This window comes from Nestor notabilis, unplaced genomic scaffold (assembly GCF_000696875.1).
Source record: "Nestor notabilis isolate BGI_N333 unplaced genomic scaffold, ASM69687v1 scaffold16037, whole genome shotgun sequence".
Taxonomy (NCBI): Eukaryota; Metazoa; Chordata; class Aves; order Psittaciformes; family Psittacidae; genus Nestor; species Nestor notabilis.
Window position 1 is genome coordinate 33,276 of NW_009935332.1, and position 19,250 is coordinate 52,525.

The following is a 19,250-nucleotide window of genomic DNA, read 5'->3' on the forward strand; positions in this document are numbered from 1 at the left end:
CCAGGTGGGATGGGGTTTGCAGCAACCTGCTCTAGTGGAAGGTGTCCCTGCCTGTGGCAGCGGTGTTTGAACTAGATGAACTTGAAGGTCCCTTCCAACCAAAACCATTCTAGGATTATCTAATTCTATGATAAAGATGAATCTGAAGTACCACAATGTCTGTCACATGGAGGCATTGTTGTATCACCACCATTTCAGGGTACCTCACATAAGAATGGTCAATCACAAGCACTGGACTGCTACACACTTTTCTGGCCATGTTGGAAGGCTGGGAAAAATACCTTGCTCTGGGACAAAGCAGCTCGTTCGAAAGAGCCTCAGAGGAAAGTCCTCTGGTGACACCACAGGTTTCAGCTCCAAAAATTATGACTGGATGGAGTATCTGGCTGTGATCTTGTACTATCAGCTACAGCAGGATGGGATGAAAACCTAACTGTACACGAATCTCTGCAGGAATAATTTATGACTGCTCACAGATCAACCTGCTCCAAAGCCTGTCAGGCTCTGCAGACTCACTGGGCTGAATCACTCATGAATCACCAGGTTATCTGGTGCTGATGGCACAATGCCCAGAACAAGCACATACCTCTTCTCACCTTAATGCAGAAGTGCTTTTCAGAATACAGGCTGCAGAATTTGGGAGTACCAAATGCCACAGAGGCTCATCTGAATATTCAGTAAACTCTCAAGTTTTCCATTTGCAGAGGGTCCAGGGGATTTTCCACCTTACTCCAGGGGGGGGGGGGGGGGGAGCTGCAATTAAACTCTTTGTGGGGAGGAGAGGCACGGAATGCACTCTCTTTTCACATGCAAATTGTAATCATCACTCTCAACTCTCCTCATCAAGTTGTAATTATCGCTGTCCATTCGCATTAGATTGTATCTGGGAGGGGGGATGAAAGGAGGGGGAATGAAAGGAGGGGGAGAAGGTTTGGCACTTCAGCAGCTGAAGAGAAATGATTATAGACACTTTTAACTGAACAGGCTGGTTTTCTTTCGCTGAACCCGAAACCACTCTGCGGCCTGTTTGTTTGTTTACTCCACAACTGCCCACTACCTGCAAGCATACAGTACAGGGGTGGTATTTTACAACATCCAGTTAAGGACTGTAACACTGCATATACAGTTCCTCTTTGCCATCCTAACCAAGAAAAAATGAACATAAACCTCTGCAGAAGCAGAAAGGCAGCCATGGATTGTGGGTTCAGCTGCAACCACAGCAGTAAGCAGGAACAGACAGATGGCTGCAGCTGCTCCACAGGAGACAAGAGAAGAGCGGGGCTCAAAATGTAACCTTACGTTTGCATGCCGAGGTACTGGGGGAGCCAGACCAACACATAGAACCGTTCGGGTCTGAAAGGACCTTCAAGACCATCCAGTTCCAACCCCCTGCCATGGGGCAGGGACACCTTCCACTAGAGCAGGTTGCTCCAAGCCCCTGTATCCAACCTGGCCTTGAACACTGCCAGGGATGGGGCAGCCACAGCTTCTCTGGGCAACCTGTGCCAGCGCCTCAGCACCCTCACAGGGAAGAGCTTCTTCCTAATATCTAATCTAAACCTACCCTCTGTCAGCTTAAAGCCATTGCCCCTTGTCCTGTCACTACATGTCCTACATACTTGCTCTGTGCTCTCTTTTTAAACTTTTTACTGCTTTTTGGAAGTGTTTTCAGTTTCTTCCACTCAGACTTTAATCAGTACTGCAGGTTTTTTTGTTTGTTGAACACAAGTTTGAAACCAACCTCGAGTTTCCTTCCCAAGAAGACTAATTAAAAAAAAAAGGGGGGAGGGGGAGGGTTATTCTTGCAACGTTGCAAAAGCCACTGAAATACGGAGACATTAACTGGCACCCCTGTAAGTTATCTTAAAGCAGCACATAGTCGTGGATTGGTGTTTGTAGGTTTCATTAGTGCCTTTCCCTGTAGTGCACTGATTCCCACCTTTGTTGCTTCGCTTTTGGAAACCTAAAACTTCTCCTGGAAATGCAAACACCAGCATAACAAATTTATAATCTAGTGATAATAACCTTGCTTTATTGGCTGCCTTCTGAAGACCGCTTCAAAGTAGGCACAGACCCTCGGTTCTGAGGCTCCCCTGGCATTAAACATCACTAAAGAGATTACCTCAGGCAATTATTAAAACACCTTGTAGTGGTTAGAACTGTAAAAGTTACCACCTAATAAATTTTTTTCCAACACATTAACAAATAGCCATTTCCCACTCATATGTGTCAGGCATCAAGTGTTTTAATTTCCTCCACACGAGAAAAAAAGTTTTATTTTCCCCATACTTCCTTATCTCAAGAACAGTACAGTATTTATGCTTAAACCTTCCAGAGAACTGGTACAGAAAAACAAAGCACAAGATTCCAGTTCGCAAGGGTTGTTTGTTTTCAATTATCCTTCCAAATAAGTTGAAGGACCTTTATAATGGAAACACTAAGCAAACAAGCCTGGCAGTAAGATAGGCAGAGCAAATAAACACTTCACTTTTATACCTCTTTTAATGATCCCTTTTGCAAATACACACAGAAGGATGATAGCAACATGTGAGATGATCAAACGAACAGTCTAGGTATTAAGTAAGTCTTGCTCCATATTAACTGAATTATTATAGTCAAACTTACTATCTATATAAAAAGGCTTGAATAATCTGTTCTTCATTTCCTATTAAGTTTTTCAGTTAATGAAAATCAGGTGAGATTTTTTACTCATGGGAAAGGATTTGTTTCTCTTAAAGCACAAGCTGCCTAAAAGTAGCTTTTTCAATAAATGGAGATATGCATGTTTTCCAGGAGAGTGCTGTTCTATTCCAAATTTTAAGTGTTTTTTCGATTTTAATATAAGCTACTTAAATTCATTGTTCAAATGCTTCTCCTTGTCATTATATAAGCAATTATGCCTTAAGAGCTAACACCTAGGCAACTGGACTTTCCTAATGATATGTCATGAGTGCTTTATTGAAGTAGTGCCACAAAAACTTCATGGTATATTCTTAAGTGAACAGCACATGGGCTGAAGGATCCATATTCTTCACCCCCACAAAAATGTAACTGTTTACCAAATGGTACTGGTGTGTTCATGCAGTCCTCAGATTAAAAAAAAAAAGAAATGTAAAAGTGAAATGGAAGTTGTATTGGTTGTCATTTTCTTTATAAATATAATAATTTTAAGATAAACCCCATAAACGTCACATTCACCATGTGGTTCATCTGAGAGATTCTCTCTTGGGCCACAACATCTCTTTTGACTTCCTCTGAAATACAGTCAATGATTACAATGTCCATTTTGTACATTTTGGTACAAAAAACCTGTGGTCAACAGACCTCTCAAGAAAAAGTAGACTCCATTCAAACATGTCCAGAGATAGCAGATCTCCACATCTACCTTGGTAGTTTGCTTCCAGGTAGCTGCCCTTGATAGTTAAAAAGCTGTGGTGTATTTCTGAACTGAACTGTCCTCTTGTCTTTCAGAAACAGCTTTTTTTTTGCTGCGCACCTCTCTGCTGCATTCAAGAGCAATTTTGTACTCTGTTTTCAGGACAAGAAGGTACATACATACCTATCCTGGTTTGCATAAGCCGAGATAAATCTTACTCTAAAGCACTTTCTCAAAACTTTAGTTCTGTGACTCTCTTCTGTAGTCCTTCCAATATTTCAATGGCCATTAAAAAAAAAAACCCCAAAACTGAAAGACCCCACAAAACTGACAAAATAATTGTTAATAATGTTTCAGTATGAGCCACATCAAGTCCGTGTGTAGTGTCTTCCCTTATTTCTTCTCTTTAATGTCTATTTTATACGTCAATGGGTATCAGTTGCACTTTTGCTGCACTACTGAAACATAAGCTTCTGTTCAGCTGCACATCTATTTTGATACTTCATTCTTTCCCAGGGCCATCACTTTGCAGAGACAGTTCCCATTCCAGATGTACAATAATGCATTTGCCTTAATTAAAAATACATTTTGTTTGAATTAGCTCACTGTCCAGAGTAATGCAAGCCACTCATCTTGCAGATCTACATTCAACTGCTATGATTTTGGGGTAGCCCTCATCCTGACACCAATGCCTACAAATCAGATGCACCACTTTCTTTCAGTAAGCAATCCCAGGTAGTTACTTTTCAAATCCACATCCCTACAGGACGGTAGCAATTCATTCCCACTTTGAAATAAGATTTTAGTTTTGTGCTTACCTGCTTGGTATTGTTTCTGTGACGGGTAGAAAACACACTTTAGCTTATTACTAAGAATGGGTAGGGAAGATCTCTACCCAGAGCTTATTAAAAAGACATTTTACAATTGCAAATTTATCAGAGATCTCAGTCATGACCAAAAGTTTACTGAGAAAATAAAACAATCAGTGATTTAAAATAAACCAACAAGAAGAACCAACAAACCACCGTACCTCTGCAAGATCCTCAAAGCAGCTGCCAGCCAGAGGATGAGGGCTACTTTCATCAGTCATTTCAACAGTATCCTCAATCAATCCCAAAAGCTTCACTGTCAACTCGTGAATATCTGAAATGTTGCTAAATATCACATCAATATCCTGCAAATGTAAAATGTATTGTAGTAGTGTTTAGAATTATTTATTTTGCTCATGTAAATACTGGAGCATTTTTTGTGAAGTCTGAACCAAGAGGTTGGAGAGGAGCCAACAAAAAGCTAGGAAAATCTTAAATTACCTGGTATTGCCAGGCCTGCAGGCTTGCCCGGGCCCATCCAGCCTTGCACAATTCTTACCCCAGTGAAAGCAAGCAAACCATCCTTCCCAGGCCAGAGCAGAGCAGCACCAGTCCTGGTGCATGCTGTTCAATGCTTTGGACAGAAATGGCTGGCCTCTTCATCCACAATTCACAGCTGTTATTTTCCCCTCTGCCAATTCTTGTCTCTCAGAACACAACATGAAGGAGGCAATTTAAAGCAGCCCCAAGGTCAGATCCTCTAAAGTGCAAGTAAAACTAAAGCAGCTTTTGGGCTACTTTAGCAGAATGCTACCTGGGCACAGAGGAGGAATCAGCATCTTCCTTTTCCAAATTCTACTTCGGATTTTTCAAAGCCACACACCACAAACACACCCAACTGGGCAGCCCTTCCAGTGACCTGCATTCTTCTTCTGACCCCTCTGAAACATACTTCTCTGAAGCCTTCTCTGTCCCAACCTTACATTGCAGAGCTAGCCTGACCTCTTGCCAGTGCCAAGACCATTGCAACCTCTTTGTGGGAACAAGCAATCTCAAAATTTCTCATACCCATTCCCATATAACAAAAGAATATTCGTCAGCTCCAAAATATTGCTCCCTTCTCTTCCCATCATCTTCATTTGAATTCTGCCCCCACATTTGCACGATTCTCTAATACCCTATCAGCTACTGAGGAACCTCTACACCAGCTGTAATGGGAATGTCTCCTGCTGCCTCTCTTCTTAACCTGCGTTAACATCACCTAAGTTCTGCAAGCCTGGTTTCCTTCTCCGTTGTCCCACAGGAAGGATTCACTAATCTCTCACAATTACTTCTCTTACAAGAGCTGTGCTTCCCTTCTAAACTCCAGCATCATGAAAATCAAATTTGCCACACACACGATTTCAGTCAAATACTTCAATCATTTATCAAATGGAGATTCCCTTCACAGTCAGTCTCACACTACAGAATCCAGAGCCAAGGACTGTCTTGTAGTTTCTGCAGATAGGGGTGTGCTGGAATACAGTTCCAATGTCGATTCAAGTATTCATCTGCATTCACTGTACATGCAGGTAGGTAACTGTTCATTATGTTAAGCAGAAGTGTAGCTATCACCTATATGACCAAAGGACTCCAGCTATTGCTGGCATCTGACAGGGAATCGTGTCCATTAAGCTTGACTCTGAGAGCAGCACTCTTCATACTATTAATGGCAGTTCCTCCATTTTATTTCATGTACAGTCAACACTCATTATGCACCGACATATAATAAATCAAATTTAATTTCACCCCCAACACAGTTAATGTAAAATTGATATGTTACAGCTGCTAATGGAGCAAATAGCATTACACATCAATAACCTATTAAAGGACTTACATTAGGTGTGAACAATTTTCTGTTTGATAGGAAAGCTTCCCGAAATACTTTTATTATCAGATTCAACTCCCGCAGATATTGCCTTTCTTCTGCAATTTCGTTTCTCACTAGGTCGTAGTAGTTGAGTTCCCCAGAAGAAGAGGGCTCATCTTCACAGAGAGAAACCAAACCAATGTCATCCTGATCGAACATATCCATCAAAACCTAGCAAAAAAATTTTAAAATTACATGCCAGCCTGATTTTTACACTTGGCTCAAGCTCAGCTATTTCAATGTGTTCAGAGAAATCCTTTGAGTTTTTAATACAATACTTTCTGTGATCACTTTCACAAGGGAGTAATATTTAAACTTTGGCAGCAGAAGGCTGGATCACTTGCCAAAGCCATTTTCCCCTTTGTAAGTTAGTACGACCTAGAAAACAAGTTACAATTCATGCAGAATCAACTTTGAAAACAAGGCATCTTGCATAAGCCTTTGACAAAACCCTCCTGATAAAGATAAAATTAAACAAAAATGTTTCTCATTTTAATGAGGATGAAAACTAAAGGTCTTTTCTGTATTACACGGAAGGAAAGAGCTGTCATGACAAAGCGGTATCAGGAGGACAGTAACACAGCGGAGACATAAAGGACAACAACATTTTCTGTCCTTGCATTGTTTTGTAAGTACTACTTGGGCTCCAAAACTTAAGAGTCTTAAACTTAAGTCTTTACTGTGACAGGCGTGGCATGAATAACAGGAGAAGCTTCTGGATATGAGTAAGACCAGTCTTCCCTTCCTATCCTACTTTGGATGTATCTTCTGAAAAAAGAAAAAAAGAAAAAAAATCCACCCCAAAACAACTCTAGTATCTACCATTTTAATCTCAACTCCTTACCTTATCAGCACACATTGAGACTTTAATATCCTGCTGGGAGATCTCAAAGTGTCGTATATTGAAAACATAGTTTCCAGCCAGCTTTAAAATGTCAGCTGAGATGTATTCTAAGACAGCCACAATATACAGAGAGACGTGATAATCTACCTTATAACCTAGGACTTCCTGCAAAAGCAAGAGAGAAAAGAAAGCTCTTTATTCCAGAAATTCATTGAAAATGACAACACACTGAAGTTTTTGCTGAAATTGATCTTGTCTGCGCTGATAATTTACAGTAATGTAATAGCCAGGGCAAAGGTCATCAAATGGAAATTTGAGCAGCTGCCTCAAAGGAAATCCTTGCAAATATTTCCTTGTGCTATTTCACCATACACTGACAGATGAAAAGCTACAGAACATTCAATAACCCTTCCTCAAAAAATGAAAACCCTAAAAATAAGGTTTCTTCTGGGAAGGGACTTCACTGGAACCACTCTTGTACTTAGATTTCAGTCTATTATCTATGCTTACTGCAGGACTGGCCCTGATCCGGAGTCTTCAGAAAAGAGCTGCTTCGTTTTGAATTGTTCTCAATGGAACTTACCTTTCTGGAACTACAGACTGTATGTTCAATGCGTTACTGTGATCCATTTTAGTCCATCCTTTACATTTGGCTGAACAACTAAGCTATCTGCACCCTTGCATTCCATTAAATAATTAAATTTTAATTATTAATGCCTGAACAGAAAAAAAACCAGGATGAATGTTTCACATTCTTCTTGTAATACATGCTCCATGTTCTGCAAAGCATGTGCTATGTGGCCTTTTATTTGTGACAGGACCATCAGGAGTAAGTACAGATCAAATCATGCATGTGAATAAAGTAGTCTTGTTCTTACCGTATTTTGATGCACCTTATAAAAAACAGAATCTGTGCCTGTATCGACACACCTCTACACCAGAATTCGTAGAAGAAAGCCAGTGTTGTCTAGGAAGGTCTTATTTAACACTGTTTTCTCTCCTAACATCTCTTCCCCTCCCATTCATTCACAAACTGAGACACTATATATAAGAACAGTGACTAGACCTGAAGAAGTGCTTTAATTTCTGTTTATGCTTGAATAGTGTTTTCTTAATACAGCTGGAAACTCTGGTGCAATAATGCCACCACTAGAGAAAAGCATTTTTAAAGCTATGAATAAAAAGCAAAAGCAACAGAAAAAAGAAATCCCAAAATGGAGCAATGTCTAAATCAGCCTGAATATATTGATTCACCACTGATTTAAAAGTGATTAAATGCTGATTTAAAAATCAGAGTACTGTTTTATCATAACTCCCCTTCCGAAACTCTACAGGGGCTCAGTATGAATCCATGCTTACTGTGTGACATTAAATCCTGACTGTAAGCCAGGAGCTCTTTACATGTTGTAAGTAACACAACATCTAAGAACCAAGATGGCCACTCTTCCCCTCAAAACCCACCAACAATGAAGTCTGTATTTGGTCTTTTGTAACACCTTTCCAGAGCTATGATTTTAAAACCAGGGCATCAGTGACATTCAACAGTAACTGAAAGGACACCGATACACATCTTAGTTGACAGTATACAAGGAACAGGACCTACTTGTTCTCTCCTATTTTGGCTTCAGCAACATTTTGAAACAAATAAAGGTGTCAAAAACAGTGCTACTGAAGTAGGTAAGGTATCTGAGTTTGTTTGGGGTTTGTGTTAAAAACTAACTAATCATATTTCAAAGTAGAGTAACACATTAACACACTACTGACTAGAACATAATGAATTTAGGGATCTACTTTTATTACACACTACAACATATTCGTTCTGGTTTACAGTGACTCTAAACTGCCCTAATTTCACACAAATTAAAGAAACAGTTATGCTGGAGAGCTATAATACAGCTGTGTGTGGCTGGCAGAAGCAGCAGTTATGAGGTTGTTGGCTTAAGTACCTTTAATAAAGGATGTATTTTGTCCACAGGTAGCAGGAGAGGGTTTCTTCTTTTTCGTTTCTCTATAGCAGACTGTGCATCAGCAATTGCCCACTTGTCTATTGGATGAGGAAATGTCTTTTGAACTCGCTCCTGTCCAAACATAAAGAGTGCACTTAGATTAACTGCAGTAATCAAACAGAAGTTAGAAAAAAACAACAAAAGATCAAATTACTTCCCCTAAAGTATAGACAATTATCCCTCTCCTCAGTGTTTGCAACACATTTTCCTAAGTGTTCTCTCCTTACCTAACTCAGCTTCCCACTTTTCAATAATCCCATATAACCTCCCTTCTGTAAACACGAACTCCTTCAAATCTCCTAAAACAACTGCTCTATGATCTTTACGTCACAAGAGCAGCAAGAAATCTCAGCTGAGAGCAGGAGCCCAAAATATAAACAACATCAGGAAGTACCAAACAGTTTGCAGTCTAAATGAACAAAAAAAACCAACCAACAACCCACAAGTCACTATTGTTCCTATTTCATAGAAGAGTCTAAATTGCTCTACATAGGTCAGGTTTATGGCAGAAATGAAAAACAAGCGCAAGATCTTCTAACGAGGAGAAGGACTGCGATTCATGAAAAGGGTCGGCTATAACAGTGGTCTCCTCAAGCCCACACAGGAGCATCTTCCTCATTGCGTAGCCAGTCACAGTGGGTGCAGTTTACACCCTTCACTACCATGGTAAACTCAATGCAATTTCAGGTTACTTTTATACAGATTCCCATTTCAACAGCTGCTATAGGAACAGGCAAGATGACCCCCACAACAGAACAAATCGCTTTGGGCAGCGGTCCCACACTTCAGCAGCCCGCAGGCTAAACATGTACAAGATCCCAGTCCTGCTTTCCATGAAGTTCTCCAGGACTGTGTCCTGGTAATTAAACACTGCAAGAACAAGTCTAAACTGAACTAAGATGACTGCTTAAGTGACTTCGGAAAAACAGGGTTTTAAGTTAGCTCAAGAGGGAGCAGTGATCACCTCCTGCTGCTCGGCCCACTGTGGTGCCCTTACCCTCCAGCATCGCCAGGCAGCCACAGCATGTGGTGGTGTGCCATACCTGACCTCTGCTTTGGGCCATAACAGTGTGAGGCCTGAACAGGTGGTAACTCTTAGAGTAGAGATTTTATAGCTGAGTTCAAGAACAAGCTGAGAAAAAATGGTGTAATCAACATGTCCTTTGATAAAAAGATTTTTATACATATTCTGAAATACGTGTAAGAGGCACAAGATCTTCTTAGAGGCAGCTTTTAAATACTTGCACGTGGCCATTTAACACTCAACCTTCTGCGTCAGTTGTCTGTGCCAGGTAAACACATGGTGACCTTTCCTCTTGGACAGCAGCCGAAAGCTCTGGGCTGGTTCACTGAAATGAACTTTCCTTGAGAGTCTACCCGGAGATCACCCGCAAAATGGATGTAACGTGGCACTCAGCTGTCCTTCAACTTAACACTGCACTTCACAGGTAACGCACACCTTTTGTGCTCTGACTTTACTGGTTCCCTGTGTTTTTTTGGGAACAACTGGAAGGGCTTTTTCTATTTATAAAACCTTTACAATTTGAGATTTTAGATCTTGATTTTGCAAATACTGAAGTAAAATGTAACGCACAGATATCTCCAGGCTGTTACGCAAATATCTGTATGATAAACTTTAGAGATCACAGCTTTATGTTTTCTCTTAACAGCTAAAACCAGCAGAGAGGCAGAGCCAAAAGCCTTAATTCGTGGACCTTGGATGCTTGCTGGCAGTGCAATCTCACCAACAACCCATAACACAAAACTAAATTATACCTTCTAGTTCTGTATTTTTAAATTAAATAACTACCTTATTGCCAAGTGCACCAATATTTTACTATGCAGAGCTTTAAAATGCTGGGTAGATTTAAATACAATACACAGGATTTAGTGTTCGCTGTGATATTCATAACCACAATGAAGAGAGCTGCCGATTATCTCGGAAGGCTGGCTGTACTGTGTGCAGTTTTGCACACAGTAATTTGGGGAGCATACATATACCCAGTGAAAATCATCAATTCATACATACACAGGGTAGTTCTATCATCTCACGACTCAGACGCAAAAAACTATGGAGTTGGTGCATAGAACAGCCAGTGCTATCTCAAACCGTCCTGTGTGGTGAAGGGTTTGATCAGCTGGGAACTGGAGAAAGAACACGGAATTTCTCAGCTCCACATCTAAAGTTCAAATCCAAACACAAGGTAGTAAAAATCCTGAGAGGTATTTAGGGACTATCTATCAAGTTTTGCTTTTATTTAGTCATAATCTTTATGCACCAGTATTACAAGAAGCATTAATCATAAATCAAAATTAATAATTAACAAATTAACTCAATGTTGAATAAAGGGCAACTGCTGCATCTAGTAAGAAACTAAAACCACTCAGGCAATTTTATGTGTACACATATATATCTTTTTAAATTTATTTATTTCTATGACACACATATACAATATAGACAATGACTTCATTTTGTGTTAGGCTGAAAATCCTAGACATACAGATTGATGTAAAATTAATACCCTACAAAGCTATAATGGGTCACAGCTACATGAAAGCACATTCTCCCTCTAGACTGTATACTGAAGCACACTCCATTAAAGCCCTCATTTTGTAACTGATGACACAAAAGCAGACAGCTGCAATAATACAAGAGCCTCAGTGAATTCAATAAAGTTCCAGGAACATACAACTCTATTCCCTCAGCTGCACAATCCAGGCCTAACAACAGTAACCGTTCATTCCAATATTCACTTTTTTCTTTATATTTATGTGAAAGAGTAGGAAAAATTGCAACATCCTCACATTAAGTCCAAAGTGGATTCAAGCAGCAGAAAATCTTTCCAAGTATTCTGCATTTATCGAAATAATATTGAGAGAAAAATCCCACAATTCCTATTCTGAAGCCCTGCCTGGAAACATTAGTCTCCAATTAAACTTGTTTTATAAAATACAAATACTATATAATCTTTTTTAGAAAAGTAGTATTAACAAGCTCTGTTCTTTGGATTCACCTTGCTTTAGCTTCAACCTGCACTGCTCAAAATTCCTGAGTTCATCAATGACTCTACAAGCAAGCACTCGGTTTTCTGGTATCTCACCTCTACATCTTGGACCGTCCGTGGCTGAGCAATGCATAGTTTGTTTAGCAGTTGCAGTATCAACTCTTCAATGTAATACAGGGAATCTTCTTTTGCTGAAAGGTTTGGGTGAACCTGTTGCTGAACCTGTCCAAAGGGATTAAAACAGTTAGTACTTTTTAATTCAAAGCTGTACAAAAGGATTAATCATAGCAAAAGCAGAGTAAATCTGTACTGGAGTGCTACAAATTTGCACACTTCCAGTAGTTTCCCACAAGCTTTCCTGTGTATTTAAGATGGTAATTCCTGTTCCTGCAAAGTTGGCATCTCTATTCAATTAAAAACTATGTATTTAGCCTTTATGGCAGGGAAGAAGTTTCAAGCCAAGGCAGATTTCTGCCAACAATGCAACGAAAACAATTGCTGTGGGTAACTCTCCAGTTACTCATCCACAAAATGAGTAACATACAGTTATGTTACTAACTCTATGAATGAGTACTGGGTGACTGTGAACAGAGAAGGAGCATGGACCCACCAGAGGAAAAGCAAGGACACCAGAACCTTGCTTAATAAGCAAGGACACCAGGATTAGAACTAACCAGTCTGGCAGGAAACTCAATCAATGCGCTGTTAAAACCTGTGGCAATAAAAAGCCATGGCCATGATATGGGAGAAGGGCAAGAAGAACTCTTTGAGATGCCTCAGAACCAGAAAACCAACTAGAACATGAAATGCTGTCTGAAGCGTAAGAAAGAGAGATGTGAAGATACAACAGAGAGGGAGACCTAAGAAAAAGCATAAGTGAAAATTCATGAGTGTCAAGACTAGGAAATGCACTGTGACAAAAGCTGACTTCCACCTCCCTCTAATGCAAGGTAGGATAATGCCTTTTATCTCACTTCATGGAGATTAATCACAGCTTTTGTTTCCAAACCTAGGATAGACCAGACACCTGAAACAGGCAACCTCAGCATGTGCCTGCACAAGCTAAAGGGCCACAATGAACTAGTCCTGGTCCAGCATGACTGTTCTCCTACTAAAAATCCCCCGGAACCAAACAACCCCACCTTAAAAGGGTAAAAAAGGTACGCACTCAACAGTTAGTCCCAGTTTTCCCTGGCAGCCTCTCAATCAGGAAAGTGCTAACTAGACCTTAGACTATTGCCAAATATTCATAAGTAATACAGTCCAGGGAAATTCCCCACTCTGCCCATACAAATTATATGTTAATCACCTCAAAAAAGTAATCTTTCTTACACTGGCATTCTGTGCGTGGTTTCAAACACAAGACAAATGGATGGGTAGTTTCTCGGGGGAAGACAATAACTCCTTCCTCTAAAGACTACAGGTGAGCCCACAAACACTGGTGGGTTCCAAGAGCTTCTTCCACATTGTAAGTAACTAAAAATTTCATAGCAATACACCTCGGGGGCACCTAATTTTCAGCCCTGCAGGCTTTTGTAAATGGTGCAAGAACAAGACCAACAAGGAAGTAAGGTGTCTGGCCAGCTTCCTCCCCTGCCTGCCACAGAGCTGCCCAGCAGCTGGAGCCACTGCAAGGAACTGCTCGCTGCTCCACCTGTGCCTAGGCCTGAAAGAACCGGGGGCACAGGACTGTGCTTTGTCCCACACACCTCCACGTGAGAGGAGAAGAGCAGCCAGGATGGCCAACAGTTAGGGAGAAAAACTGAAGCTCCATGGAGGGGACCACTAGAAGGGGCTGATGCTGTACATGTTCAACGTCCTAGAAGTAGAGATGATGACTTCGATGGAGAAGTCTACCAATGTACTGCTCAGAGACAGGGGAGCACAGATCGGGACCACACATACCAATGATGGGAATCCACATGCCTCAGGGGAGTGGGAAGGGACACACACTGAAAATGTGAAAACATACCCTGGCATTGATTATATTGGAGTTAATAATTAAAGTATTACACAGTGGTGGTAAAGACAGACTGCCAATCATAGAGGTTCCTGTACAGTACCCAGGGAGAGATGCCTTCCCAGGCAACCATGCAGGTATCTAGCGCTTAATTCTGCACTGGCATCCTTCCTTAAGAAGCACAGGTGAAGAAACACATTAATAAAGCTGTTGTACACTAAGAGAGAAGGTAATACACATTTTGCTTCTAATCTAGCTGTCCAGTTTTGTTATACAGTTTTTATACAGCCCTCTAGGTATCGCTTAGTCTTCTGCACCTCAAACATGAGTATCTCTCTGCTTCTGTAACTGTTGCACAGCTAATGTGTATACAAGGTCCTGTACTACCGCAATTAAAAAAAAAAATCAAGAAAACCAAACCACTCCTTGAGAACACTTACTTAAGACTGCAGGTTTTCAACAATAGTCAGTGCATTTCTTGTTCTTCCTGAGCATGAGAGTTTAATTCACAAAACAATGGAAAACCAGGAAGTATTGAGTAAAGGTCCTGCCACGTATCTCTTACATGAGCCCTACATGCAAAAGCATTAGCTAGCTACCTAGGAAATAAGATGAAATTACGTTTCACCCACAACGAACCCTTAATGATGTTCCATAGAAATGACAAGAACAGGAGCTGTAAGATGAGAAAGGGAAGCTGTGCTCCCCTTTACGAGAAGACGGGCAACTCCCATTTACTGTATCAGACCACAGCTATCCTCCTCCTCTCATAAGGCTAGCTCATTTTAAAAACAGACACCACTGCCACAAAGAAAATGACTTCACTTGTAACTAACTTCAGTTCACAGCTCATGCCACACTTTTCTCAGCTTTCTCAAGAGCATGTGAGTATCTATCAAGGGCGAAGACAAACAGAGGAGCACACAGTCCTCTTCTGCCAGTGGCAGAGAATTTCAACTTCATACAGTGAACACAAACACAAGCACTGGAGTCAATTTTGCTTCTAAGGAGCAAACCTGACAAAAAAGCTGAACATTTCTTGGTTGAGACAGCTCTTTCCAGAGGATTTAGAAATCAGCTTCCATTTGAAATGATACTGCCTGCAGCATCAGAAAGGCCCCAGGGGTAGTCGTGCACTCCCTGGCTTTAAAAGGAGTTACTTCGACATGAGTGCTGTTACTGAGAAAAAACAATTTCGTAGCAAGGCACTGTTTTTCATAGCAACCCAAAAAGTTATAAAAGCCGTGCGCTGGCTGATCAAACCAGATGCCACTGTATCAAGGAGAGAACACTTACTATTTACAGTATCCACCTAAGCCCTGACAGAAAGGACTTATAAAAGCAAGGAGAGACTGATAAAACACTGAACATAAGGGAAAAAAAGCAGTAAGAATTACTGAGAACGCTTTTCTTTTGTAAGGTACATTCACTGGTTTTAGGTTCAGACTGCAATATTTGAGCAAAACTGCAAGAACTCTGAGCAGAAACTATCACAGAGTGGTTCGAGTTGGAAGGGACTTTAAAGATCAGAAAACCGCAGAATCATAGATCATCTAGTTTCAAACCCCTGCCACGGGCAGGGGCACCTTCCACTAGAGCAGGTTGCTCCAAGCCCCTGTGTCCAACCTGGCCTTGAACACTGCCAGGGATGGGGCAGCCACAGCTTCTCTGGGCAATCTGTGTCAGTGCCTCAGCACCCCCACAGGGAAGAGTTCATTCCTAATATCTAACCTAAATCTACCCTCTGTCAGTTTAAAGCCATTGTTAGGACCCCTTGCCCTATCACTGCTTGCTTTTATAAAAAATTCTTTCCCCAGCTTTTTTGTCAGGCCCTGAAGGGGGCAATACCTAAAGGTATTGGAAGGGGGAGAAACCAGGTTGTTTTACCTATTTTATCTCTGGAACAACCCAAGCAGAGTGCCTGAAGTCATTAAGAAGGGTGAGTAAGATTAGCAGGACTATTTTTTACTGTGTCATTCACATGATTATTCCTTCACAAGCTCTTCCAAGGAATAAAAATGATAACATGTGTAAATCACATAAACATGGCACTTAAACATGGTGTTAAGGCGTTTCTGGGGGACATGCATTTATTTTAGATAGGAGTTCCTAAACTGCTCCTTCCCTTGCTCCTCTCCTCTACTTCTCCCTACTCTTGCAGTTCACCAACATGTGCATCTTTGATGAAAATCCGGCAGCAGCTTCACAGGGGCCTCTCCATCCAACAGCTGTAGCCTTCAGCAGATCTGGCAGGGCTCTCTGAGAGCTTGACTGCATCTGAACAAGTAGAGCCTCAAGAGGAAGCCGAAAAACCGTTAAAGGTAAACTGAGATCTTCCTCTCTGTTCCTTCCAATAGACAGGTCCCACACCACCCCACAACAACTTCTAGAGAAAACAGGCAGCTGCGGCGATGAGGTTGAGCTCAAAATTCCTTCTCAGTGACATGTTAATAGTCCCTGGGAAGAAGTCTGCTAAGAAAAGATGAGAACTTAAGCCTTTCAAGGAGACACAGCACTAGAAACAAACTGATCTTATTTTTTGGAACTAATACAATGGTTGGCTTAATTTTGAACCGTGGGAATTCTGAATCCCAATAATACCTGGACTTGGGGAAGTTCATAAGTCCAGAGTATCAAAGGGTTCTGTCTGAAACAACAAAAGCTGAGGAAAAAAAAACAAACCAAAACAAAACCAAAACAAGAAAACAAAACAAAACAAAAAAATCAAAACCACAAGTAACTTCTTCTTAGTACTAATGAGACAAACGAGCAATTTGGCTATACTGCCTAAATATATTTTTACATAATACATGTATTTTGGTAGTAAAAACAAAATCACAAAGTTCCAGTTTTGCCCTTAAGCACATCAGCAAAGCAAGAGATTGTCCATAAAAAGACTCCAAACAACAACTAATCAACAAAGAACAGAAAAATCCCAAACCCGTGACATGCACATCAAGTCTCTAGGCAGCACATATCATCACAAACCTGTGAATTCATATTCCAGAAAGACTAGATGAAAATATCCCACTTCTCCACTTATATTCAAAACAACTACTTTCTCAGAAAACAGAATTCCATTATTACCTGAGATTTCAAAACCAAGAAGTTTCTAATTTAAAAAATGCCACCACGAAATCTGTTAGCATGATGACAGATTGCATGTTAAATTTGTAAACTGTTTGTAACCAAATCTACTCCCTTTTCCCACAGAGACCAATTTCAACTTAGAAATTATTTATGTTTTACTTGGCTTGTAAAAACACAGTTATAGTACATCAGTGGACAAGTACAATTTTGCCAGGATGTTTGTTTACTTGAAGAACAAAGCATATAAATTTGGGAGCAAGAAAAATAACTATAACATGAAAGTTAAAAATTTATTATCACAGACTGGTTAAGGTCTTGACAACACTTGTCAGTATTTCCATACACTGTGTTCAAGGTGATGAAAATACATCCCTGACAGAGAAAGCAGCATTAGGTTTGTCCCATATCAGGAAGCTGAAAGCCAGGAGGAAAAAAAAAACCCTAATCTGACAAATACCTGGTTTTGGGTTGAGATCTTATTCCTTATCTTTTAAGAGAACACTGCTCATTAGAAACATACAACATCTACTCCAAAGGCATTCTTAATCCCTCATCTGGATGATGTTCTAAAGGAAGAACAGAACCAGACGTAACAACTTAAAGGCCTGTGATTCTCTTATTCAGTGTAAGATGTCAGCATTGATATTCATAATTTTCAAGCATAATTACAGCATAATTCTTTGGACAGAACTACAAGGATTTAAATACTCATAGAGCTATCCCAAATAAAAATAAACTGCCAACTTTTTAAACCACCACTCATTTCTACCTTTATTTCCAGTAGAGCAATTTCTAGATGGCTCATCTTTCTTAAACTAATAAATGCTGACAGAGGAAGAGTATGAAGCAGTCTTTTAAGCAAAACAGAATTTAATAATTTAGCTGCATACACCATTTTAGCTTTTTCACTGTGATTCTGAACATTTGATGTATGGTTAGCAAAATAATCAAATAATCTCAGCAAAGGAACAGAGCTATGAAAAGCATCTCGGGTGTAGATCATCCGTCAGTTGACTGATTGCTGGAAAGTGACTGTACAGGGGTGATTAAACAGTCATCTTACTCCACCACTTCAGTGTAAGTATGTTTTTTTTTTCCCATCTTTAGCTATGTACTATTCTGCTCTAGCATATTCTAATTGAGGGGAGGATGACTTAAAGGAGGTTCACGATGGGTGTGCAGACAGGGATCTGCATTCTGAAATAGCTTCGAAGATGGTCCTAAGATCTGCTGGGAAGTCAGCTTGGTGCAGGCAGAATCCCTGAATCCTTTAGGTTTTAAAAAACTTTCAAGATCAGAGTCCAACTGTTAACTCAGCACTGCCAAGCCTACTACTAAACCATGTCCCTAAGTGCCATCTTAGTGTACTTCGGATAGTACACTATAGGAAAACTATACTATAGTACACTATAGGAAAACAAGGTAACAACAATACAGGCTCAAAAAAACCCAGTATATTAAAACCTTTTTGTTCAAAATGTAGTTTTTTATTCAAGAGAAGAATAAACAAAATATTATTCATAGAATGATCCTCCCCGAGTTCCTAAACCACTTTTTAACCAAACATTGATCATGGCAGCGCAAATACTGCTGTACAGTCAGGCAATAAATTGTGAATCAAAATCATCTTTTTCTGCAATGAGCTGTAGGATGTAGAACACCTCAGTGGCACGTGGTGGACAGGGCTGGTGGATCCCTGCAAGGACAGCAGCACTGATTTCAGGTTTCTGCTGATTAAGGCACAGATGGGTTTCCTCCAACAGCTGCCTGGAGGTAGTTTCTCCTGCTGGCACTTCCCTACCATGCCTCCCTTCTGCTCCATCTACATTTCCTATTTGGTTTTTCACATCACCTTCACAGTCTCTGCTTTTCTACCAAACAAAATATCTCCTTTCTCCAGTTGATGTTTCCTTTTATACAGAATCAAGAAGAAACTAGAATGTATGTATGTTTACATGTGCATGAACACATACATTTTAATCTTAAAAACAGATGGAAAATTAAGTATTTGGATTTTATCCATCCATATAAAACATACTGTTTAAATTGAGATAAACCCTGACTGAGCTAGGCACAGCCTCTGCCCTGCGATACTGAAGGAAAACACCACGGCCTGTGTGGAGATCACTGTGCACCAGATGATCATTGAACTAACATTAAAAAAATTAGGGACAACAAAGAGGCCATAGATATGAGAAAAAAAGATGTCCTCAGCATGTCTTTTGTCTCTAAATTGGAGAGACATTAATTT

General features: G+C 40.3%; 1 protein-coding gene across 1 annotated transcript in view; it reads right to left on the reverse strand.

Moving 5' to 3' along the window:
* The window catches only part of SOS2 (son of sevenless homolog 2 (Drosophila)), a gene marked incomplete at its 5' end in the record, with an annotated part of 41,594 nt that extends 29,423 nt beyond the window's left edge, over window positions 1–12,171 (reverse strand). The window contains 5 exon segments of the mRNA XM_010017798.1: window positions 4,407–4,550; window positions 6,062–6,265; window positions 6,939–7,103; window positions 8,885–9,016; window positions 12,046–12,171. Coding sequence (XP_010016100.1) covers window positions 4,407–4,550; window positions 6,062–6,265; window positions 6,939–7,103; window positions 8,885–9,016; window positions 12,046–12,171 — 771 coding nt within the window.
* Window positions 12,172–19,250: the final 7,079 nt, after the last annotated feature.